Consider the following 25053-nt stretch of genomic DNA (forward strand, 5'->3'; position numbering starts at 1 on the left):
AGTATAATAACATGGAGTACTGCTAGATTGATGAGCAACACCAAATTACAAAATGACATGATTTGCACTTTCCAAGTTGTTCCATTGACGGCTTGCTAGAACAAGGTTGAAATTAAAGAAAACATATCAGTTACTACTAATAAGGAGAAACAAACCAACTACAAAGACGATTTTGCTTGAATAAGAAAACAAGAACTTCACAAGATCAATAAAGCGTTGGACTAATTGATGTGGATAATTGGCTTGTTACACTCTTCTCAATCTCCTCCTCAACTCGGCCGCCTTCACTGCAACAATCACGTACACCATGTCTACTTTACGATCCACAAAGTTGAAGTACACTCGTCTCCAGTTCTTCTTGTACACCAAACTGCCAACAACTCCCCAAAACCCAGTCGCAAACCCGAGCATTATTACTATGTAGAACATTACCTTTTCAGGCTTACCTTCTTCATTGGCAACTTCTTCCGGCACTCGAGGGGCCTCTACTTTGGGGCATTTCTTTTGTAGAGGATCACCACAAAGTAAAGGATTGTCGGCATAAATGGAAGGATCGTCAAGTGTCTGGATTTGATTTCCTTTCGGAATTGGCCCCGTGAAGTTGTTGTGTGACAAGTTTAGTTTGCTCAGTGATATGAATGCAGAAAAGCTTTGTGGGATTGTTCCCGAAAGGTGATTATTCGAAAGATCAAGTGACTCGAGCAATCTCATGTCTCCAATCATAGTCGGGATGCCTCCAAAAAGAAAGTTATGCGATAAGTTCAAGCCTCGCAATCCGGAGAGCAAGGTAAGCTCTCCTGGAATCGGGCCTACCAATTTGTTGCTTGAGAGATCTAAATTCACCATGAGCTTTAGATCAAGTGTTGTGTAGTCGAGATCCATCCCCTTCACAACCTGCTCCACATGCTCTTGAGTCCAATCGGTGTCGGCCGGTGGAGGGTTGGGCACTGTTGTAGACGCATCAGTAGGAGAGAGTGAGTTGCCTTCATCTATGCTTTTGTTCAGTTTCATACCTTTCATATGGCCAAGACAATTTGGAATTGTTCCTGTCAGATTATTGACTGCCATGTCCAATATTTGCAGAGCAGAGAGTAAACATAGTTGTGAAGGAATGCTTCCATTGAACATGTTTTCTCGCAATCTAAGAATCTGTAGTAACGGAAAACATGGTCCAATCCAATGTGGAACACTACCCGAGATTTTGTTCTCGCCAAGATCCAAAATCTTCAAGTTCCTGCAATACTTTATAGTCACAGGAATTCCTCCTTGGAGCCTGTTGTTGTTCAAGTGTAATGACATAAGCTCAATTAGATTTCCTAAAGAACTCGGTATAACTCCAGACAACTTATTAGATGATATATCAAGGAGTATCTGAGGGCTCTCCTTCCAACATGTGGGAATTTCGCCAACTAATTCATTCCTTCCAAGGTGCAAGTCATGCAAATGTTCCATCTCGCATATTGAGGTGGGTATTGGACCACTTAAGAGATTGTCATTTAGATTCAAGGTTCTCAACCGAGGCATTGCTAGGCCAATATCATGTGGAATTGGTCCTGAAATTAAGTTGTGAGAGAGATCTAACAAATCAAAAGGAAATTTTAAAAGAGAGCCATTTATTTGGTTGCAAGAGAGATCTAACGAATTTATTTGGTTGTGAGAAAGATCTAAATAATAAAGAAATTCGACAAAGATCCAAAGTTGCGAGAGAGATTTAACGAATTTATTTGGTTGTGAGAGAGATCTAAATATAGATAATAAGGAAATTCTGAAGATTTATTTATTTGGTCGTGAGAGAGATTTAATGAATATATCTGGTTGTGAGAGAGATCTAACTCATAACCTAACTCATAATCTAACTCATACATATTAGAAGGAAATTTCGACAGAGATCCATTTATTTGATTGTGAGAGAGATTCAAGTGGGATAATGACATGAGACTTAGCCAATTTGGGAGAGATCCTGAAATGGAGGCATTGGACAAAGATATCTCCGTGAGACCGGCTTGCGTTCTTAGCCATCGCGGAAATTCTGTTCCGAACTTGCATGACGCCATCCCTATGTACCGGAGATTGAAAGGTGGTATCCAGTCAGAATCCACCTTGATAGCTAAATGGTTGTTGCTGGTATCCAATAACCGTAGCTTCGAGAAGTTAGAGAAGTGGATTTCGGAAATTGTTCCTCTCAAGGAATTTGCTGAAAGATCTAAAGAGAAAAGATATTGAAGTTGTCCAAGACTATGTGGAATAGTGCCATTTAGAAGATTGTTGCTGAGATCTAAAATTGATAAGACTTGCAATCTTCCAAATGCATCGGGAATATTCCCTGTAAATTGATTACTAGAAAGACGAAGTACTCTCAAGCATAACCAATCATATGGTGATGGTATGGTTCCATGTAATTGATTATATGATAGGTCAAGTACTGTCAGGTTTTTCAAGTGAAACAGCCAATCTGGCAAAGTCCCCTGAAGAAAATTATTACTAATCCTCAGTTGCTTGAAGTTTTCCCCAATAGGCCCCGAAGAACTTCCCTCCACTGAAAATATCTCCTCATGAAGTTTGTTATCATCCAAACATAGTGACTCGAGGAAAGGTTGTTCCCTTAAGAAGGAGAACAACCCTCCTTCAATGCTTTGCAAGAAATTGTTTGCAAGATTGAGATCGATAAGACTTCTCAAGTTATTAAACCACCTTGGTACTGAAGAGATGAAAGAGTTTGAGAAAAGATAAAGGTGCCGGAGAGAAGTCATGTTTTGAAATGGAATGCTTGGGATGGGACCCCCCAACGAATTCCCTGAAAGATCGAGGAACTCAAGAGAAGTCATGTTTTGAAATGGAATGCTTGGGATGGGGCCCCCCAACGAATTCCATGAAAGATCGAGGAACTCAAGAGAAGTCATGTTTTGAAATGGAATGCTTGGGATGGGGCCCCCCAACGAATTCATTGAAAGATCGAGGTACTCAAGAGAAGTCATGTTTTGAAATGGAATGCTTGGGATGGGGCCCCCCAACGAATTCATTGAAAGATCGAGGTACTCAAGATGAAGAGCAGTAGAATTGGCCAAGCAATCAAAAGACAGGTGAAAGTTACAAAGCCCACAATGTGATAGGCTCAAATGGGATAAAGATGGGAGTGCACTGATCACTTGCATGAAGTCTCTAGATTTGTTAACATGTATTCCACTCATGTCGAGGTACTTTAATGCTTGAAGATGTGAAAGCCACTGAAAGTCATCAATAGCACCCACACGATAATAGCCATGGAGATCGAGGACTTCCAACTCGGTGAGATTTCCCCATTCATGAGGAACAATTGCAAAATCAAAAGAGTGTGACAAGTCAAGGTACCTCAACTTCTTCATGGAGCCGATGAATTTGGGCATGTACGCATGTTTGAAAAAAATCCCACTCAAGTCTAGGTAGCTCAAGTATCTCAAGTTGAGCAAAGAAGGGTTTAGTTCACCAGCTGTTGAAAAAACTAGTGGAAACGAGTCATCAGAATCTGATGAAAACCACTTTGATGAAAACCAGATTTCTTTTCCTGGTGATGATGGAAATTCATTTACTGATGTGATTTGGAGCTTGACGACGTGTCCATTTGCTCGGTTGCACGTCACTCCGATCCATCGACAGCAATCTTCACCATTCCAAGAAGGAAGGACGTGAAATGGGTCTGAGAGACTTTGTCTGAGTTGCAGCAGAGCGTTCCTTTCTTCTTCAAAGCAGATGGAGGATGAGTTTCCGTTTCTGCACAAGCATACATATGCATTGTCTAAAATCAACAACAGACTTACTAATACGAGCACTTTTACACTATCATGTCCTGCCATGAACGATGATGAAATTGAAAATGAAAGCTATATTGCACGCCGGCTCAGGCTTCAAGTCTTTGGCTTTGGTGCATTTGTTTAAATTTTGGGAAGTTGGTTTTGAGTGGATTCTTAAGAATGGACAAAGGGCATTTATAGTGAGCAAGGCAAGGAATGATAGTGAACGTAATCAATTACTGTTCTATATCATCAGTACACCATACACATCATGTGTACATAATTTCATTTACCATCTCTGTAAACGTAAACATCAGTTTGTTGATTTTAAAATTATCCGGCATCATCCCTATGACTTGACTCCAAATCGACAATCTTCCAAAAAGTCAAATTTAAGATCTTCTCATCAGACTTTTGTGCTTGCAGTCGAAGATGTTCCTGGCCGGTTTCATTTCATTAGCATTGATTGGACCGGTGGAGTTAAGGCTTGCATTGTAACAGGCATATGCCCCAAATAATTGTTGAGGCAGTTATATATTTCAAAATCATACCTTTAATTTATTAGCTAGATGAAAAGCCACCAAGTTATAATTGTATCCCATCATCGAACAATGTAGGATAAGGTTAGAATATGTGCAAATTGGATTGGGAAGACAACAGGCGAAAAAGGGGTGTTCGCCATTGCCCAATGCTATAAACCGATGACATCAACTTCCCTTGGTCATATCACTCTGGAAAACCCGCAAGACCCGCAAGCACCAAGTCTAAGTTTTGTGATCTTTGTCCTCATCCTACCTGGTCCCTTTTTCTAAGTCTCGTGGTCTTTGTCTTCATCCTACCTGATCCCTTTTTCGTTTCCCATGCCAAACTCATCGCTCATGTCCTCATTCTACAAGACTAACAAAATTATAAGTCCTCAACTTTCATTCACACTTGAAATAGAACAAAATTCCAATTGTCCTGAAAATATCCAAAGTTTCAGACCAAACAACACCAACGCAAGAAACCATATATATTAATAGGATGTGTGCCTAATTCTGCTATTTTTCAGAATATTCATCTTTTTTTTTTTGTATAAACTCAAATTTATTCTGCAGTGCACATCTAAGGGATTTATATAGATGAAGAAATTATAAAAATTTGGAAGAGGAAAAAATAAAAATAACCAATCAATTACCACTCTTTAATTTTCTCTTCATTGATGGATGACGCAGTCAAAGAATTAAGGACTAGATAATATTATCATATGCGTTAGAACATTCACAACTTCAGCAAAATTTAACATCGCCATATATAGAAGAGACTAGCAAAGTTTCTATCTAATGATTTAAGTTAGAAACCATCTATTTACCATCGATAAAAGGAAATGGAGAGAATCGGATGAACGGAGAAATACAACTCAATTACTTCCTCTAAAACATAAAAAGCAAGTTATGAAAAATTGTTCGTGGTTGCTGAAAAAGCTTAGAATTGTGCCAAGTTAACACATGAAGAGTTTCTAGAAATTCGTAAGGACTAAAATCATGGGGAGAGACTTTGTTATGCATATGCATTATATTATTTAAAATGTAACTAGAGATATAACAAAGGAAAATACATACTGCTTTCGATTGGAACGCACATCACATTACTTAGGTGAATGCATGTGGACCATCTCAAACGACGTATGTTCAGTAGATATGAGGTCCACATGTCATAAATATAATTAGGAAGGAAAGGCACCTCCATTATTGCGATTGGACCCCATCCAGAAGAGAAAATCGATCCTCCAAAAATTAGCGCAGGTAAACTTGGCGCCAAGTGCGGCACCCTTGAGGAGATCGCGGAGGACTCCGTCCAGTTTTTTGCAGTGCTGGACACGGATCAAGTCAAGTCTTCTGGATCAATGTCATTAATCATACAAGTCAATCTCTCCGTCTATGTCATTAACCAAGTCAAGTCTTTTGAGTGTCGGTTATCACAATAAAGGAAAATGCGTTCTTCTTTTAATAGGAGATCGTGAAGTGACAATCTGCGCATAAGTCCAAGTCAAATTGGACACTTTCTCTCCATACTTAAATCAAGCAACTTCCAAGATAATACATATCGATGTTATGGATCAAGAAGCCACAGGCAATACAGTTTACCGAGTCAATTGTACAGTGCCTTCTTTTTGTGCAAAAAAAAAAAAGAAAAGAAAAGAAAATGCAACGCTGTGGCTGCTGTAGGATTATTTTCTGCAAATGAACAGGAGGAAAAGGCTGAGTTTTGACCCAAGTCAATTTTATTCAACTGATAATTTTCATATTACTAGCCTCCCACACAGTAGCACGTCCACGGGGATGCATAGACAGAGAAATTATTAACTAGGTTCGATATATTTCACTGAGCGCAGAGAAGGATGAAGTTCGCAAGGAAAAAAGAAGAAGAAGAAGAAGCGTGGTACAAAATCGTGCGACATTCCATTCCGGTGAGTACCTCTATATTATTGAATTGTCAATCTTGTTGAATTCATATGCAGAAATTTACATTGATGATGAGTGTACATATGCAGTCATTAGCCTTTTTCTGTTGAAGAAGGATTAATTTGATCACTTAGTCTAATCTACTTGAGTTAATATACATTAACAAACATACTATTGGAAGGAAAGTGATTATTAAAAGCAAGAGATCACCCGAGCACAAGAAGTTTCATACACCCAAAATGAAGAACCAAAAGTTAGGGAGAGGGCATGAGATTGCTCATTACTTAAGCGGTTCTTGAATTTTTCTTTAACTTGGCTACGTTTACAGTTATAGCCACGTATGCCTTGTCTATCGCTTGATCCACGAAGCTGAAGTATGCCCTATGCAACATGCTTTGTTGGCATCAACAGAGTTACTAGGATTGTTATTTGTACTTAATCACCTTCACTGTTATAGTTACTGCATGCAGTGAGTCTTGGCATTCTTACAACACACAAACAAAATTGACAAAGGGACTTATGGGTGTGTTTCAATCTCATAGAATATCCTAAGCATCTTTGATCTATGTGCCGTATGAGAGATGGGTGCATGCACCTAAGGTATCTAATAATTCCAGATAAAGTTAATTATTGCTTTTGTTTTCAATTCCAATTCGGAGTTTACATGTTTCTTCCAATCAAATTTCGTGAAATCCCCGAATGACTTCAAGTCGAGTCAACCTTTATCACTTCTCGGTTAAAAGTGCCAAAAAGTCCTTAACCTTTTGTCTTTATGCAATTTAGTCCTAAACCTTTTTTTTGGTGCCGATTTAGTCCTAAACCTTTTACGTTGTGTCAATTCAGTCATTTCCGGCCAATTTTGGCCGAATTTTCGATGGACCCTGCCGGCGACGTGGCCTCATCGGCGGTGACGTTGACTACTTTTAATAATATTTTATTTTTTTCATTTTTTTAATTTTTAGTTTTTAATTTTTAATTCTTTTTTTTTTTTTGTCTTCTCATCTTCTTCCTCCAGCCGGTCACGGACCTCGGCGACCGATCGGGAGGCGACGGCCGGCGAGGCTTGCCTCGTCGGATCTCGGCGAGGGTCGAGCCTCGCCCATGACCCTCGCCCGCCCGGCGCGAGGCCACCCTCGAGGCCTGGGCGGCGAGGGCGAGCCCCGCCAGCTCGGGCGTGTGGAGCATGGGGAGGAGAGCAAAGCCGACGGTGGCGAAGCTCGGCGAAGGAGACGACGCGGAGCACGAACCGAAGTCCGCGGTGCCGCTCGGTGGCAGCGATGACGACGATGACGAGGAGGAAGCGAACGAAGACCTGAGCCTGAAAATCGTTGAGAAGGCGCTCTCGGTGCGCGCCATGGCTTCGCCTCAAGCTGCCGGGCGTCGATGTGTCGGAGGAGGACGGCGCGACGGGCCTTGATTCCGTAAGACCTCGAGGACCGAATCCGGGAATCCGGCCGCCTCCTCGCGTCGAGCTGGCGAGGCTCGAGGGCGTCGAGCCTCGGCCTCGCGCCGGGCGGCGAGGCTCGCCCTTGCCGGATCGGCGAGGTCGAGCCTCGCCGGCCATGGGCGAGGCTCACCCTCGCCGGATCCGACGAGCCTCGCCGCCAAAGACGAGGTCGCCCTCGTGGCCACCTTTGGCGAGGGTGGCGGCGGGTCTCCCGGCGGTCGGCGAGGTCCGGCGACCGCCGGAGGAAGAAGATGAGAAGACAAAAAGAAAAAAAAAAAAAAAAAAAAAAATTAAAAATTAAAAATTAAAAATTAAAAATTAAAAATTAAAAATTAAAAATTAAAAATTAAAAACTAAAATTTAAAAATATTAAAAATATTAAAATATTATTAAAAGTAGTCCACGTCGGCGCCGATGAGGCCACGTCAGCCGACCGGCCCAGTTAGCAAATTCCCGACAAAATTGACCGGAAAGGACCGAATTGGCACAACGTAAAAAGGTTTAGGACTAAATCGGCACCAAAAAAAGGTTTAAAACTAAATTAGCACAAAAACAAAAGGTTTAGGACTTTTTTGGCACTTTTCCCCTTCTCGGTTAATCTCCTACTTCATCCTTAGAGCTGCTCCGGTATCCTCTTTTTCTTTTTTCATTTATTTTTTTGGTGAAAACAGGCAAAGCAATACCGGTAAAGAAGTCATGCGGCACTTTTATAGCTGTAGTCGAAACAGAGAGGTGTTCACTATAAGTCGATTACATCAACTTCCGTTAGTCAAATCACTATGGAAAACACGCAAGACCCTCAAGCAACAACACTAAATCTTGACGGCCATATCGTCGTTCTGCCGGTGGCCAGGCCCAACGACCGGGGCAGAGAAAGAAGGAAAGGGTTGGCTATTCCGCATAGGACATTCGGCACTAACTAGATCATCACAGTAGTGGTTTCCGATCAAAATTAGTTAAAATGACTAAATTGGCATATCGTCAAGAGATTTAGGATTAAATTAGTAAATTATCAAAAGGTTTAGAACTAAATTTGCACAAATTAGGATTATGATTTAATTGACAAGTTGTCAAAATATTTAGAACTAAATTGGCACAATTGAAATGTTTAGGATTAAATTGGCTTAAATTGGCTTAAATTGGCTACTGTATAATACATTTAAGAATTTGTGGACAATTTTTGCTATGTTGGAGTGGTTTGGATGGAGAAGAACACCATAATAAGGAGAAGATGAAGATTTGATTCATCGAGACCTTCTGCATCCAGCTAACAGCACCAGCTTATGTTCTCGTCATTGTGCAGTTTTTTGGTGGCTGAGACTTAAACTCGAAAGAAAATTAAAAGAGAAAATTTCAAATTAAAGCTCGAAGTGCTCTTATTTTTTCAAATAAGAATTTGAAATAGAAGTTATTTCAAATAAGAACCTAAAATGACCATCTCGTCTCAAATAAAGACTTTTGGCTAGCCAATAACTATTGAAAGGATATCTTAGTTGCAAAAATTCAAAATATATATTTTTTTCTTTTTCTTTTTCCCTCTTCCCTCCCCTAGCCATCATTGTGCCTTTCAATGGCCAGCACAGGTTGCCAACCTCCTTACGCCCTCGCTTGAGTCTAGCAACCTTCGCCATGGCCGGCGGAGGGAAGAGAGAAAAAGAAAAAGGAAAAAGGAAAAAAAATGAAAATAACAAAAAAAGGGAAAAGAATTCAAAGAAATAAAAGATGAAAACGCCCTTTGATCGGTGAGAGTAGGCCCTTCTTTAAGACTGATATGGCAATTTCAAATCACTATTTGAGAAAATGATGATACTTCAAGCCCTTATTTAAAACAATGTTCATTTTATACCTTTTTTTTATATAAAGAAAATGAGAGCATTTTAGGCATTTGCTTGGAATTTTTCTAGACTAAAATGAATCCACAAATCAAAGACATCCTTGGTCAATCTGCACAGTTAAGCCTTTCTTTATGGATTTGACTTGATGACATTTTTATGGCTTCCATTCTTCGTGTAACTTTGGTAATTAATTGTGGATTGCAAGTATATTGTGTCTACACAATAAAATATTTCCGAAACAAAGACCTATTTGTTCGCGCTTGTTTAGAACATCTTGTAACTATTGGGCTATCTCCTATGATCCCAATGTAAAGCACTAAGATCATCAATGGTCAGCAGCTTAAGAAATTTCATTTCTCGTTTGGCATTGCATTATTCGGGGGGGCGTAAAGACCCACTTAAGCAACATATGTCTTTGCTTGAGCATTACAAGTCATTTCTCACTTATGATATTTCTAAAGAGACTTAAAGATTTAATCCTGAATAATAACATTAAGAATCGTACACGAAAAGAAAATTAAAGAATCCCTTAAAATATGTTCTAATATTTTTATTGATGAAAAGAACAGCTCCAAAAAAGCTAATGGATGCTATAATGGCCCATGCCCAATTCCCATTGGAATGGCGGGGCATGATTGAGGTAAAATATTGGAAAAAGTTTTAGAAAAATCCAAAAAAATTATTGCATTTGTGTCAATTTAGTTTGAAAACTTGAATGGTGCCAAATTAATCCTAAATTATTTCAAGTAATGTCAATTTAATCCTAAACATTTTGACTTGGTGCTAATTCAGTCTTTTCGAGAAATTTTAACTAGATTTTGCTGACATGGAGGTTGGCCAACATACATAACACCACTAGTCATATTTGACATGAACAATTTTTAGTATTATTTTAATATTTTTTATTTTTTATTTTTATTTTTTATTTTTTTTCTTCTTTTTTTCTTTTTCTCTCTCTCCTTCCTTTCTTCCTCAAGGTGATGGCTGGCTAGTAGGAGATAGCTCGACTGCCAACCACGACGGGTGAGTTGGCCTTGCCTAGCCAAGGAAGCTGAGGCCCTAGCATGGGTTGGCCTTGCCCGGGCCAAATCTAGCGAGGCTACCCTCGCCGAGGCCACCCTCCTAAGGCTTGGCCTCACCCGACCATGGCCACTGGAAGGCCGGCCACCATCTAGAGGAAGAAGAAAGGAAGGAGAAAAAATTCATAAAAAAATAATAAAATAAAAAAACAAAAAATCGAAAAATTATTAAAATTTATTCATGTCGGTGCTAGCGGTGCCATGTAAGTCAACCAATGTCCACATAAGCAAAATCTAGCAAAAATTTGTCAAAATGACTAAATTGGCACTAAATCAAAAAATTTAGGACTAAATTGGTACTATATAAGAGTTTTATGACTAAATTGGCATCATTAAAAAAGTTTATAATTGAATTGACATAAAGTCAAAAGATTTAGAACTAAAATGACACTATTAAAAGATTTAGAACTAAATTGATATCAATACAATAGATCTAGAACTTTTTTGACACTTTTCTTGCAAAATATTAGCGAATTTGTTGGAGAAACTAAAGTATTTTTTTTTTTTTTTAAAAAGGAGGGGGAGAGCAAGAGAGTAGAGCGTAAGAGCATGGGGAAGAGTGTGGGTTACGGCAAAGATTTATGACAGGGAAAAGCTTGGGCAGTTGAGCACATTTCATGGGACGGGGTATTGACGAATGTAGGTTCACCACTTTCCGGTTCGATCCAATTCCCAACTTTGAAAATGGCGAACCGGTCACTTTTATTTTCATGTTTCCATCTGAATATCTAATTTTCCAAAGCATGACGAAAAAAAATTCAAAGTTAGAGACAAATTCTATACTTCTATTGAAATATTTTATTGTCAAATTATAAGTTTTTATTTTCTTGACAACAACAAACTACACCCACTAATTTTTTTTTCTAAAGAAATCAAAATAAAACAATAGTATATGTAGTCGATATGATCTGATCCGATCCTCCTTTGGAATCAGAAATCGGACCACCCGAACATAGATTCCATTTTTAAGAACCGGGAACCGGACTGACAGTCTAAGAAACGGAACCCAATCGACCGATTCGATTCAATCCAAGCGATTTTCGATTTGGGCGGTCCATTTTGCACACTACCACAGTGAATGCATCCCTAGTTTCTGATGATGGCGTGGCAGTCATAAGATGTGGCGAAGTAAAAGATGGGCTCAAATGGGATAGTGAATGGGATGGGTTTTGAGGGGGTTCTTAAAAGGCATTTAGACAGAGAAGGGAGGCAAGGAATGATGGTGAGAATGGAGGGTCGATAGTCTCCCAAAAAATCGGAAAGTTGATATCATCTCTGTAAATGTTCCTGACATTGATGAGGCAGCGAGACATCCAAATCAGCCGCGTACATTTGGAGATAAGACTTACGTTGGAGGCTTACAAAGCTAAGCTTCCTCAGAACTCAATGCACCATTGTTGCGGCTGCTATACTTAGTATATGCATTCCCGATCGCGAACGCCATCTCTCTCTCTCTCTCTCTCTCTCTCTCTCTCTCTCTCTCTCTAATACTTTCACGCATAACCACTTCTGGATCTTCCTCATTACCAGCCAAGCTCCGATTTCTCACCGGAATCTAACTTCAATTTTTTGTACTTTTTTGTTCCCTAACGTATATGTCATTTTCTCTGCCTCTTTTTCCTCTTAACTTTGAAAATGGCCAATCACTTCTAAGTTCTCTTTATGGTATTCAGTCTTCAAGAAATTGCCAATTCAGCAGGCAATGCTTGCATGTACTCGCATCCAGGAAACAGATGAAAATTCTATCAAACACGAGATTGTTACGTAATGCACCTTCCTTAGTTCAAATCCTTTACACCTCATGATTGCTTATTAAGTACATGGAAGGGTAGTGACTGCTCATACAACAATTAAAATGGGAAGAAATGCATAAAAAAAAAAATCCTCAATCTATTGCACATTTGTCAATTGAGTCCTAATATTTTAATTGTGACAATTTAGTTTTAAACATTTTGACGATTTGCTAATGTAGTCCATCTAGTCAATTTTTACCAGAAATTGCTGACATAGATATCAATCATCCTACATAACACTGTTTACACTAAAGTGAATAATTTTTTAATTTTTAATTTTTTCTTACTTTATTTTTTCCCCAATTGTGGGCTAGCAATGTTGCTAGTTGACCCTCACCAACCATAGGCAAGTCTGGATGAGAAGGCATTCTTTCTTGTCTTAACAATGGGCCAACGAGGTTGATTCTGACCGTCGCTTGCCATAGGTGAGGTTTAGGCAAGGGCCTCCATGCCCTCGGCAGACCAAGTGTGGCTGACAACCTTACCGGCCCAAAGTTGAAAAAATAAAAAGAAAAAAGGGAAAAATAATAAAAATACAAAAACGTAAATATATATATATATATATATATATTTAATATTTGTCCGCGTCAATGTTAGTTGTGTCACATAGGACAATTAACATCTATTATCAACGATCTTCTATCAAAATTGGTTCGGATAGATTATATAGGCAAATTGTCAAAAACATGAGAGTCAATAAGTATAACTTGAAAGATTTAATACTAAATTGACATAATGGAGTAAGCATAGAATAATTTTTTATACTTTTCCAGAGATGGGCCATCCAAAGAACCATTGGATTGGTATAACCCGACTGGATGTGAAGAATCAAATGGAAGGAAAAGAGACAAGGAAACGAATGGGACAGCACATTAAAGAAAACACACTTCCTTTATGCCATTCCGGCTTTCAATTGTCCCTCTAGATTTCCAAGCTCTTTTCATTAGGAAAACAAAGTAGATTAATAAATAAAAATGAATCGGGTCCTGGTTTCTTGTGCTGAATGTGTTTGTTTATGCTTTCTTTTTCTGCTCCGTGTCCCCCCTGATATACAGATTCTACGTTGTTTTTCAGATAAGAAAGCGGCCAATTCCGACTCTCTTTATCACCTGGAATTGTTTCTTGTGCTGGTTTACTTTTTCATGCCGTTATATTAACTTGTTAAGTGCACATCACATGCGTAGGAACATTCTGCAGAATATATTCCTCAAGCTTTGTATGGCAGATGTTGGCTTGAGACTGAGGTGAAAGGTAACTCGAGTCATGGTCTGAACAAGGCTGAATCAGCTTGAACATGATACCGATGTGCTCATTCTCGTACCATATTTCGTCAACCTAGTAAAAGGGTATGCAATCCTCCTAATACTTTCCTCTTTTGCATACACAGAAAAGTTCAAAATCATTTCAAGAGAATGCTTGTGAAGGTGTGCAATCCGCCAACGTATATTAAGTGTTGGTGTTTTTTTAATAGAATGGATCTTCAAAAAGTGAAATGAAGTTGTGTTGAATGTCATGTAGATCTCACGCAAAAGACTTGAGACTGATTTAAAGAGAATTTTAAAAAGAGTGAGAAAAGCCATTAATATAATATAATTGACTACAATATATACAAATTAGTTCACAGGCACTGTGCTAACACACGATTAAAGGCTAGTTAAATAGAATAAGAAATCAAGAAGATGGTTCTACAGTTAAAGAAGGTGATAATTTCTTTAGTCAGGACATGAGGATTGAGAACACTGAAGATGGATATTCAGAGAGATTCTTCAGTGTCTTCAGGTCCTCACCCCTTTTTCTGAGAGATTCCACAATTTAGTTTCTAGTCAGAATGACAATTGACTAGCAGATAGCATGCACAAACAATGCAGAAACTTGGATCCGCATCAACCCTTGTAAATATGACTAGCCGAATCTACATTTCTGTCATGAAGCTTTTGTCTACATTTGCAGTAAGCCACATCATCGCAAACCAAAATCCATATATAATGGAGAATCATGGTTTCCTTGAGAAAATTTTCTAAAACCATATCTGGATTTCAAAAGTAAGCCCTTCAATTCACAGTGCAGCTACTTGACTGTCAGAATTAGTGACTGAATAACAATACTAGAACGTACATCAGTGATGACTTTAATTTCTCTAGATAGTTCTATTCAAAATGCTAGAGGAATTTGCTCGACTAATAAGAGAGAACATTTGTTAATGTTTGATCTGTGCAGCTGAAGTTGCCAGCCTAGTCTGTCATTTTTTCGGCCATACGCCTAGTCTGACTTAATAGAGGAAATAAATCCTAATGGAAACTCACCTATAAGTGCATAATTTCTTGATGAAAAATCTAGGGAAATCCATAAATTTTTCTTGGTTCTTCAGTTCTGTGAAAAATTATGTAAAAATTAGTTATGATCCGAGGAATCCAGTTAACTCGCCATCTTCACAAAAAGTGAGGCTATCTACTAAAGAGAGATTATTCACCCTGACTTTCTATCCTTTGATCAGCTCAAGAAGCACATTGTTCAGTGGTCGTGAATTTCTCTGGCTTTATCACCCCAAATCAACTTAGTCTGGCTCTCAGCATCATTTGTCACAAAGGAAAGTTTCTGCACTAAAATGAGCAATTTATTTGAAATTTTGGTAGAAAGCACTGGAAAGATCGAATAAGCAATTCAGACAAACCCATCTTGCTCTTTTATCCACAGGAGTCCATGAAGGGACCAGAGATGCTGCCACTTTTCCATTCTTGAACGAACCAAATGATTGTGTGGATCTCTTCTGCCTCTTCTCTTCAGGCGTTTTTCTGACAGTGCTACAACCTTGATACTTAAAAAATTCGAGAATCGATGGACTTCTTCTCTTTGTTGTATTTGATTTGGTCCGTGTATTGCCATAACAAGGAGATGCACTGGATGGAAGGGATTGCCGCCACAACTTGCTCTTTTCCCGGATTCTGTTCAGAAACTCATTTGTCCAGGGTGAACCTTTTTGCGAGTGGGGCATGTGAATGGCATTTCTAAGTGGTGTTCCATTATACCTTGCCCTGTTCTCCTGTACTGGTATACCGTGTAAGTTCTCCATGGATCTCCCATCTAAAAACCCCTTAAAGAGTTTGTCTTGATTGTCGGTAGGCATTTTGTCATTTACTAGCTCCGTAGATAAAAAGCAATCAGTTTCTTCCTGTAAACTTTGCCTTTGATGATTCCCAGGGCTATGAATGAATGAAGGAGAATTGCTCTCAGCAACTGTTGGGAAAGTCGGATAATTGTGTCGATCGAAGGAAAATCTACTTGCATGATTGGATCCACCTCTGACATTGTTTTCCAGATCTGGCAATGAAAATGAAAACTCCAAAGATTAGCAATTGAAGGATGGGTAAGGTTGATAGCTTCACCTTTAGTGTCCTCATAGAACAATATCAGAGTTCTCGATATCCGTCCAATCGAAGGTGTCCGTTGTAGCTAGGGTGTGCTCCTGTGTACCAATAAAGGAAATCATCATCAGGAGCTAGGCTTTGGTGCTCAGTCACATTAGAGGAGAAAACACCTTTCTTGATCCCAGAATCAAATCGATTGCCGACTCTAGAAGGATATGTGGTAGTTGACTCATCCATCCCTCTTTTTTGACCTAGGAAATGATCAACACATGAATTGGGCTCTCTAAACTTGTTGTGTATCTCTGATCTTTGAGTATTGTCGAATCATATAGATTTGTAAACCCAGGAAGTTTTGAGGAGCTGCTGTTACATAGTTTTGAAGGCTGAAAATGCAGCAGGTCGTCCACAGGTACATTACCTTTGTCAGGGTGCTTCTCGTACTTACATCTTTTCCCTCCAGAATCCAGCTTACTACGGCAGTGTTTAGAGTCAGGGCCTGATGACACTGAAGAAGAGCAGTCTGTCATTATAGACCGAGAATCCTCACGTTCCCCAAATTGGCATAAAGCACTAAAAAGAGAAACACTTTCGTCAGGAACTTGATATTTTTGGACCGTGTTGACTCTGCATTCATGAGATAATTCAAAAAAGTCACTGAGCATCCCTTCAGAAGACAGTATTGCATGAGCTGATAGTGGATTGACAGAAGGAAATTTGGTCAGGAAAGATTCTGCCAGTGTCTCTGATTCAGGAAGTTTAGTATAAAGACCCCTAATAATCCTAGTTTCCTTAGCAATAGATTTCAATATGATCTCATCAGTCAACTCAGGTGAAAAGGAGCAAAGGAGTTGTAAATCAATTCCCAGACTAGCTGCCGCAGCGCAAAGTCCATCTGAAGATTCCATTACCGGAAGCAAGAAAGCCAGATTCCCCTCAAATATCTGCTAGAAATAATCAAGCATAAGATAATGATAAAATCATAAAATCACAGACCTGCACTAACTTCTTTGTAAGGAATGACATAAGTTGCATGCTTTTGCCAACTTGGCTAAGCGAACATTACAAAACAAGAAAAGTAATAGTATGAAAAGGGAGGAGCCCAATGCAAAAGCCCATTAAGAGTAACAAATATACAGTTGTTTTATGCTTTCTATTGGCTTTATAAATATGAACAGGGCACAGTATATTATAGCAAATCATCATCACATTGTGCTTGCAGGCAGAAACAATTTGGGTTCATCTTCAGCATGACACAGAAAATCTCAAGTAAAAGCATGAGATGGAGCTGAAACAGCAGTTGTTACTGAAATATAAATGTAATCGCTGCACATATTTCTTTACAACCACTAGACTTTTTCCTACTTTAATTATCCAGAAAAATACAGAAATGAATATTTTTGTCTCTAGAGGAAATAATTTTCCTTTTCAACCGGTTGAGAAAGGTCTAACAACAAGGAATAATGAATGATAATTACCAGAATGCATGCCCTAAAAGCGAAGCTCAAGTTTGTAAGAATATTTGCTGCTATATTCTCAATATGACAAGCTAACACTGAAGATCCTTCACTGAAACCAGAGGCTTTTCTGCCAATGTTCTTGTGAGTATACCACACCAGGCAAACTGCAGCACTGATTATAATATCAACTGGGAGGGTTGTATCATGCTCAATTACTTGAATTCCTTCTTTCTCCATAGCCAGAATCTTTTGATATGTACTTCTTCTGGACACCAACATTACTTCACTTGAATTTTGTGTGTTCACAATAATGACCGCATCAGGAAAAGAAACAAGCCCTAGCTCACTATGGCCCGATCCTACAACAGGTGGCTCATAAGATGGATTTCCTGCCCCGGGCTACTAATTGAAACCTTGCAAGTAATATCACCAGGAACCCTGACCGCATGGATATTGTTCATTTCACCAGGAATCATGCCTGCAGGTACACTATTTTCTTCAGCTCTATCTTTCGAAGGATTCAAGAAGAAGTCCAGGTCATGAAATGGTGACATGGATTTAAATAGTGACGAAGCCCTCTCATAATCATACTCAGAAACCAGTGTTTGACTTGCTGGCTTTTGGTATTCAGTATCAGTAGACGTCCGGGAAGAAGCCTCAGTCAGATCCTCCCTCAGCAAAGAGACCCTGTCAGAAAGCATGTCCAATAGCCCACTTCCTTCTTCAAATTTAGGCCTGCTAGGATTGTGATCAAGAAGGATGAAGTCAAGAATGACTTTCCCATAATTGCCAATACTTAATTCGAAGTCAAAACCCCTGTTCAGCTCCCCTACCATACTGTGATAAAAGGAATTGATCGCAGAGCTGCAGTTGTCTTCCTCCAATAGATGCCAAATTAAATAGATCCCATCGGATGCCAATGGAGGCTGTGGCTTGAAATCAATCAGGGCTTCTGCAACAATCGCAGACAATGTTCCTAGTACAGAGTCGGGGAGAACTGGCACAAGCAGTGATTTGAACATCTCATCTACAAGAGCCAGTTCCTGACTGATTACCAATTCCTCATAATTCTTGAACTTCACCTTTTCCTGCAGCATTTCATTGCAGAACTCAGGTTCATGGACTACTTGTAAGCTGAAGACCTCACTAAATAGAGCTGTCCCAATGTCAAGTATCTGAAAGTCCTCAAAGACAACTGGGCTAATTGACAAAAAATAATCTGCGTCTGATGGTCCCTGACAATGTGAGTTGCCTGCGTCGACAAGGTCTGTCAAAATGCTCACAAAAATCCATTTCCAGAAAAGTGGTTCCTATTACAGAGTCAGATTCAAGGTAATCCTTAAACAGACAATGGTGTGAAGGAAATTCATAAAGGTCCTTCTCAAGCAAGTTCAAAATTTCTTTGGTGTCAAATGGAGAATCATCATTTTGACTTAGATATAGTGGTTTGACTTTGTCAAGAAGCTTTACAAGCTCATATTGCACAGATGTGTTCGTCATAACTTCCAAACTAATCTCCTCCCCTTCTAAAAGAGGAAATTGGATACATGGGAAGTCCGACTGGCCCACAGCATAAGCATCATTTTCCCAAAAGACAGCCTTCGGCTCTATGAGATACTGTATACTTGTGTCTCCAAATTTAGTGACCACTTCTTGAGCCTCCAAAATATAGTTCACTGAGAAGCTCAGCTTGGGTGCATCCTGTCAGTAAAAATATAGCGATAAGTATCTATTTTGAGTGAAAGCTTGTCATCAAGATCCATCTGCTAGCAAACCACCAAATGCCTTACAGTCTTGGACCAGAATCTTGTTAAATTCTGACAATTATTTGGCGAAACAATTGAAAGCAACCAGCTGTTGTGGTGTTGTGGCTGCCCATGGTTATCCTAGCAAATATCTAAATACAGACTTGGATGATAGTAGTGACTTTGCCTTCTTAAGGACAAGCAAATGCTCAATCATCAATTAAGCGATGGACTATGATCATTTGGGAGGTCTAACATTCATAAACTGGCTCAATATTTTCATGTAGAAAGAGAAACATATCGCAATATGTAACCACAGCGTCACTCATCAAAGATTGATTAAAATGGATGTCCTTGATGAATCAGAGTTGCCACTTTTCTCTAGTTTTCTTAAATTATCTACTGGTCAAAACTAATGCTTGCTGTTTGAAGAACAAAGTTCAGCTTAAATGCAACAAGTTCCAGGGGAAAAATAAAATGGAAGGATCTTACCAACTAAGTTAAGCCCGGAATTTACCTCATTGTTTTCAATTTCAAGAACTTCAGAGAAGATGCCTACTGCTTCTTCCTCAAGCAAGTAAGAATTCTCCTGAGGATTACAATGAACAAAAACAGGACTGTGGCATCACACTTCTGGTATATTCATTGTAACTTGCTAACGATATTCAGCATACCAAGCAACTACCCAGCTCTGGTGTCTCAAGCTGGAATGCTGCCATGCCTTGTGCGCCCTTTTCATTGACAAAGTTTTCACTGCTAATCTGATGGTTGCAGTAACATAACATCAGGAAGACAGAGACAAACTTTTCTGGAGTTCTGAAAGATAAGAGTAAAAAAAATTTCTCTGGCATCAGTTCATACTTTGGAAAGTTCAGCTTCCCCTAGCTGCAGGCTTACTAGTTGAACAGCAGCCCAACCTTTCCTTTGCTCCGGAGCTTAGCTCTGTTTCTTTCTGCAAGTAAGCAGGAACAATCCGCTTGACAGAACTCAACCAGGCAATACCAACTGCCAATAACTCTGCTAATTCACCGGCCAAAAGTGGATATAATGAAAGGTACCAGAGCCAATAAGCTTTTCCTCGCTTATCATAATTTCCTAATTCTTCATTTTTCCAACCAAAAAGGAAAGGAACGTTGAACAAGGGAATACCAAAACCGACCGAAGTCAAACTTCTATGCCTCGTGGACGATGAACTGTCTTCATATTCACACAAGTTCAGAGCTAACCCTGACGCAAAATCTAAACAGGCAACGCCTTAGAGGGCGAGGATCGCACCAAATTCAAACTGAAATCCACAGATTAAAACAAGAGCTCGATCTCCAGGCGTTTTCCCAATCAATCACACGTCAAACTCAAACTCTAATAGATTGCTCAACGTTTCAGTTTCACCCTCACGCAGCTAACCAAAGTGGCGAAGCATAACGAGCGATCACCGACTACTTTAAGCATCAAACACGGCCAAAGAGCGACATACCTCGACGCTTCCATTTACGCAACCTTCTCCGCTTCCGCGTCATCGATGAACTGAGGAACGACGTCGGTCAGGAACCTCGAGAGAGGCTGGGGGTCGATCTCCAGCCTGTGGAGCTCGAGGGAGACGCCGATCGCGGAGAGGAGCCAGAGCAGAGGAGGTCCTGCTCCGAGGGCGAGAGGAGAGCCGAGGGAGGCGAGGGACCGGGAGGTCCAGGTTAGGGTTTGGGCCGGAGACGACGACGGAGGCGGCGGCGGTGGCGGAGGAGGAGGCTCGGCGCTGAAGTAGTCGATGTTGAGGAAGCGAGAGTTCGCATCTTGTTTCTCCAGGTTTGGGAGAGACGGAGGAGGAGAAGAGGGAGGGAGGTTTTAACGGACGGCTCGGAAGGAAGTTTTGAATTTGGCGCCTCGGAGGTGGGGGGGCTTTATACTGGAAGGCGAGCCGCGAGTTCGCCGAGTTGCAGCCCCTGACTCAGCTGAGTGGCTCACCGGGCACTACTTTCTTTCGTGAATAATCTCTGAACTTCAATCTAATATTCAATATTTTCAAATTTTTAATTTATTTCATGTGATCATTAAATTTTAACTTAATATGTAATATAATTATGGGACTTTAGTCTATTCAAACTCCTTAAATTTTTCAGTAAATATTCAATTTAGTCTCTGAATTTATTATATTCATGGATTCAATACACGGAACAAATTTAAAATGGATAAATCATAATACAAATTGAAACTAAAATTTAAGAAATTTTATGTAATTTGTTTTGCGTATAATTTTACATTTTTTGAGAAAAAGTAATAAACATTTTTGAATATTTGAACACTATAGGACTTTATAAGTCGGTTTTAAATATTTTAAAGGTTCGAGCACTTCAAATCAACTAAAAGATAAAATAATAAATTTGGCAAGAAAAAAAAATGAAAAGTTAAAAAGAACTAGTTATTTTTATTCATTTCATCACTGTGCGACTTCTACTTCTAGAAACTTTAAGTTCATCTAGAGTCTTGATATGAATTTCAAATTTGATTATGTGACCAAATTTTACTACTTTTTTTTTCTGAAAATGTTATTACCACTTCCCTTTCTCATTTGGCATCTTTGACTTTTGAGTTTCGTTTATTGAAGGGATTTGCTTGATTAGGCAAATCCAACATGCAAAAGTCAAGTTTTAAGATTTGGATATACACAATAATAAATCGATGAAATTCGGCAAACATATTAGGAATTTATCGTAAGAAAGATGTTGAACTGGATTCAAGATTGAAACAATAGTAGAAAAGTTATTCAATACCTTAATTTAATACATGCCATTCATCTAAATTTCAATAAGCTGCAACATGGAATTCTGATCTTGCATGAGCATACTATTAAAAACAAAACAAAACAAAAAGAGAGGAAAAGGAAAATTCTAGGGATATGCAATTGACCAACGAGGATCACTCATTTTTTTCTTCATTTATTCTCCACAACTTTTGCTTCTTCTTTTTCTCCCTTGGGCTCCACTCCTTCTTTCTTCTTGTCCTCTTTCTTCTCTTCTTCTTCTCCTCTTTCTTCTCCTCCACCGCTGGTCTACTGATATGATGTCCACCTTCCCCACTTTTTCAGCTTCTTCCACCACCGCCGTGTCCATCAGCCCTATCACCGTCAGCTTCTGATCCGTCAAATCCGCCATATCGAGTCCACCTTTCCTCGCAGCGCATAATGGAAAGCACCGTCAGCCATAAATTCATTAAATGACCAAGATGACAAAGTAAATCCCGGCCCCAGGATTTGCAGCAGCAACTGATTCTCAAGTAATTATAATCCTCGCGTGAGAGAATAGCTTGAAAATGAACAGATTAAGGGTTATGAATTGATACCGAAAATATCAGCAGCAGCTTCGATGGCCTTCTGCTTCGTTTTGTCGTCTGCTATCGTCAACACCTTCAGTATCACTCCTTCTGCAAAAAGAATTCCAGAACAGGAAGGAAAAGATGGAGTTTAGAACAGTTGAATTTCGACGTTTCAAGCATGCAGTCCTGTGAAGAAAACGAGATCATGCAGCTGAGCGTGCAGAGAAATTTAACGTGGATGGAGAGTAGAATATAAGAAGCTAGAATGGACTTGAGCCATGAGGATTTGGCTTGGAGAGAGGAACTCCGAAGTGGGGAGGTGAGAGGTAGAGGTGGGAAGAGATTCTATGGGGCATATTATTATTTGAGCTTTATAAGAGACGTGCGCAATCGATCTTTCTGAAAACGTTCTGTCAAGCAAGGGAATTATAAGGCAAAAAGTGAACAGGCTCACATCGGTCCTTTCTTGGTCATGAAATTCTCAGGAATCACTAACACATGAAATCGAACGGACTTACTTTGAAAACTGAATGGAGACATCATCCCAGTTTCAGCGATTTCCAATTCAAAAGAGGCAACAACCCAAAATCAAAATTATTGGGCAAGCGCATGCATTTATGTATATTGAATAATGTCTCAATTATCACTTGACAGAGTGTCCTAATATTTCACATTTCCTAGAAGTCATTACAATTACAACAAACATGTATTGGATAGTATAGCTATGGACAGGACTAATTTGGACAATTAAGTTAGTAGATGTGTAGAATGACGATGGATTATCATTACAAACAATTCCATTTAGTTAACTTTGAGCAATACTTCTGCATGACCAATCATATACAGTGACATTTAAATATTAAGAACTTTCTCACCAGTTCATTTCAGTTATTGGTGACCAAAAAATTTTTTTTGGCTTTGGGATATATCTTGCGGTGCTGGATAAAGTTTAGGGTTTCAATGATAGAGGAGAAGTACTTGCCACACCAGCATAAGTTCAGGATTTCAAATAATCCAAAAAATAATTGGTATACCGCAATAAGAACACAATTTAAGGAGTTTGGTGGTATTTTCTTTTTCAAATATAACCATGAATGTTGTTGTCTGTACAACCGAATACTCTACTTGCAGAGCAAGGCAGGGGGTAATGTGGGGGAGGGGGGTAGGTAGGCTCGCCTCACCCTTATACTTAACTTTGTAGAAATAAGTAATACAAAGTTATTGGCTCTAACCTTTATATGCCTAGTTTAACAGCGTCTATGACTATTAAAAGGAAAGTATTAAAACAAAGACTATAAATATAAATATAATATCAAAATTATCAATTCAAAATTACAATGTTTTCATAATTAAAGTATAGGTATCCAACTCTCGTGAATAAAAATATTTTGATGATATTATACCTTCTTTCAATTTCTATTTTTGTTCACTAAATAAAAAGAACATAAATTTATTTAATGTGACAAAAATTATTTTCTTCATAATAGAAAGTAGCAGGGGAATAGATTTGGAATAAAAACAAAGAAATAATTTCTAGAAAGAAATTATTTTCTCTTTTCTTTTTTCTTTTCCTCTTTTCTTCTTCTTCTTTGCCGGTTGCCACCCCACGCCACCTATGCAACCCAGCATTATCCAACTATCGCCACCGCCATTCGCTAAATGGTCAACCATTGTTGCCAATTGACCACCCAGCTAGCAAGCCGACCTTCGGCGGCCGTGTCGATGCCTAAAGATAACCACTATCATTGGCCAACAGCAATAAGCGGCAGTCGATGTGTCGGCAATCATAAGCAGAGGCATGAAAAATAAAATTAAAAAATTCTCCCCATTCTAAAAAATTTACAAATCGACCAAATGCATTTTATTTTATTTTTAATTCGAAATATAAATTTTGTATAGTTATCAAACGCATTCTTTTATTGGTATTAAAGAATATAAATAAAAAAAGACTATTTCCTGAATATAAATTTCATGAAGCAAGAGCGTTGCCGAACGGACCCTAAATTTTCATGTAATGGAATAAATGTCCACAACGTGGCGGATCGTATTCCGAGATAGCCAGCCTATGGAACGCGAAACCCTGGTTCATCTCTCAGTGACTCCCACCCTTACCTTTTGAAAAGAAACCAATCCTCTCCCTGATTTCCTTATTAAATGAACATGATACTCGTAATGAATTGAATTTGGATCATTGAAAACGATATTTTCCATGGGGGAACGCTCTAACAATGCATTGGCCACTATTAAAGTAATCTGAAGAAGTGAATGATTGATATTGTGTTTAACTGAAAAGGCTCTATCTTGAATGAAAGCGATTTTGTAATCTACCCAGAATCAACACAGGTTAAGTTAAATAATGAGTGAAACATAGGCTCATAATAGAACTGTGGATTAGACACCGAAATGTAAAAATCGTTCAACTTCGCGAAGTAAGAAATTCTTACGTAGGTGCTCAAGATTCTTGACTATGGTGACATGAATTCCAACATAAAGAAGTCTGTTTAAGTTGTGTAGAACTATCTGGATATATCAATTGTGATATAAATTCATATATACTTGATTTGGAATCTTTTCTAGAAATAAAGAAAAAAATTTGAATAGCATACCACAAGATTGTGAACTCCGTTAAATATGGGTTATGAAATCAATAAAGTGGAGATCATATGTTAATAAAAAACTTATGCAAGGCTTTTGGATGCTGAAATCAACTTAATGAAGTATTATTATAACTCCACATGACTATGGTCTTCATATAGAGCTTTCTTCAATAAAATGTTCGAAGAAACTCAACAACAGCGAACTCCTCCCTTCACGG

At 38.9% G+C, this 25053-nt stretch overlaps 2 protein-coding genes across 2 annotated transcripts; both read right to left on the reverse strand.

Annotated features, from left to right (window-relative positions):
- Positions 1-246: 246 nt before the first annotated feature.
- LOC120289381 (receptor-like protein EIX1) lies at positions 247-740 on the reverse strand. The gene has a single exon (XM_039304195.1). It carries the CDS (start codon positions 721-723, stop codon positions 247-249), a length of 477 nt encoding a protein of 158 aa, XP_039160129.1. The 5' UTR covers positions 724-740.
- A 21-nt stretch (positions 741-761) lies between these two features.
- On the reverse strand, positions 762-3383 carry LOC120289559 (putative leucine-rich repeat receptor-like serine/threonine-protein kinase At2g24130). The gene is made up of 3 exons (XM_039304642.1): positions 2065-3383; positions 844-1273; positions 762-797 (listed from the first exon to the last, which is right to left on the reverse strand). The coding sequence occupies exons 1-3, from the start codon at positions 3381-3383 to the stop codon at positions 762-764; spliced, it is 1785 nt and encodes a 594-aa protein (XP_039160576.1).
- Between the last annotated feature and the right edge of the window lie 21670 nt (positions 3384-25053).

The sequence above is a fragment of the Eucalyptus grandis genome, chromosome 11, assembly GCF_016545825.1.
Source record: "Eucalyptus grandis isolate ANBG69807.140 chromosome 11, ASM1654582v1, whole genome shotgun sequence".
Classification (NCBI taxonomy): Eukaryota; Viridiplantae; Streptophyta; class Magnoliopsida; order Myrtales; family Myrtaceae; genus Eucalyptus; species Eucalyptus grandis.

Bases quoted from the DNA above. Each gene is read 5' to 3' on its own strand.
- LOC120289559 (XM_039304642.1), bottom strand. From the start codon at position 3,383: ATGCCCAAATTCATCGGCTCCATGAAGAAGTTGAGGTACCTTGACTTG. The intron at 1,274-2,064 runs GTACATAGGGAT...GAACAACAACAG, and splicing joins ATACCACCTTTCAATCTCCG to GCTCCAAGGAGGAATTCCTG. The intron at 798-843 runs GTGAATTTAGAT...GCCCGATTCCAG, and splicing joins CACTTGATCTAAAGCTCATG to GAGAGCTTACCTTGCTCTCC.
- LOC120289381 (XM_039304195.1), bottom strand. From the start codon at position 723: ATGATTGGAGACATGAGATTGCTCGAGTCACTTGATCTTTCGAATAAT.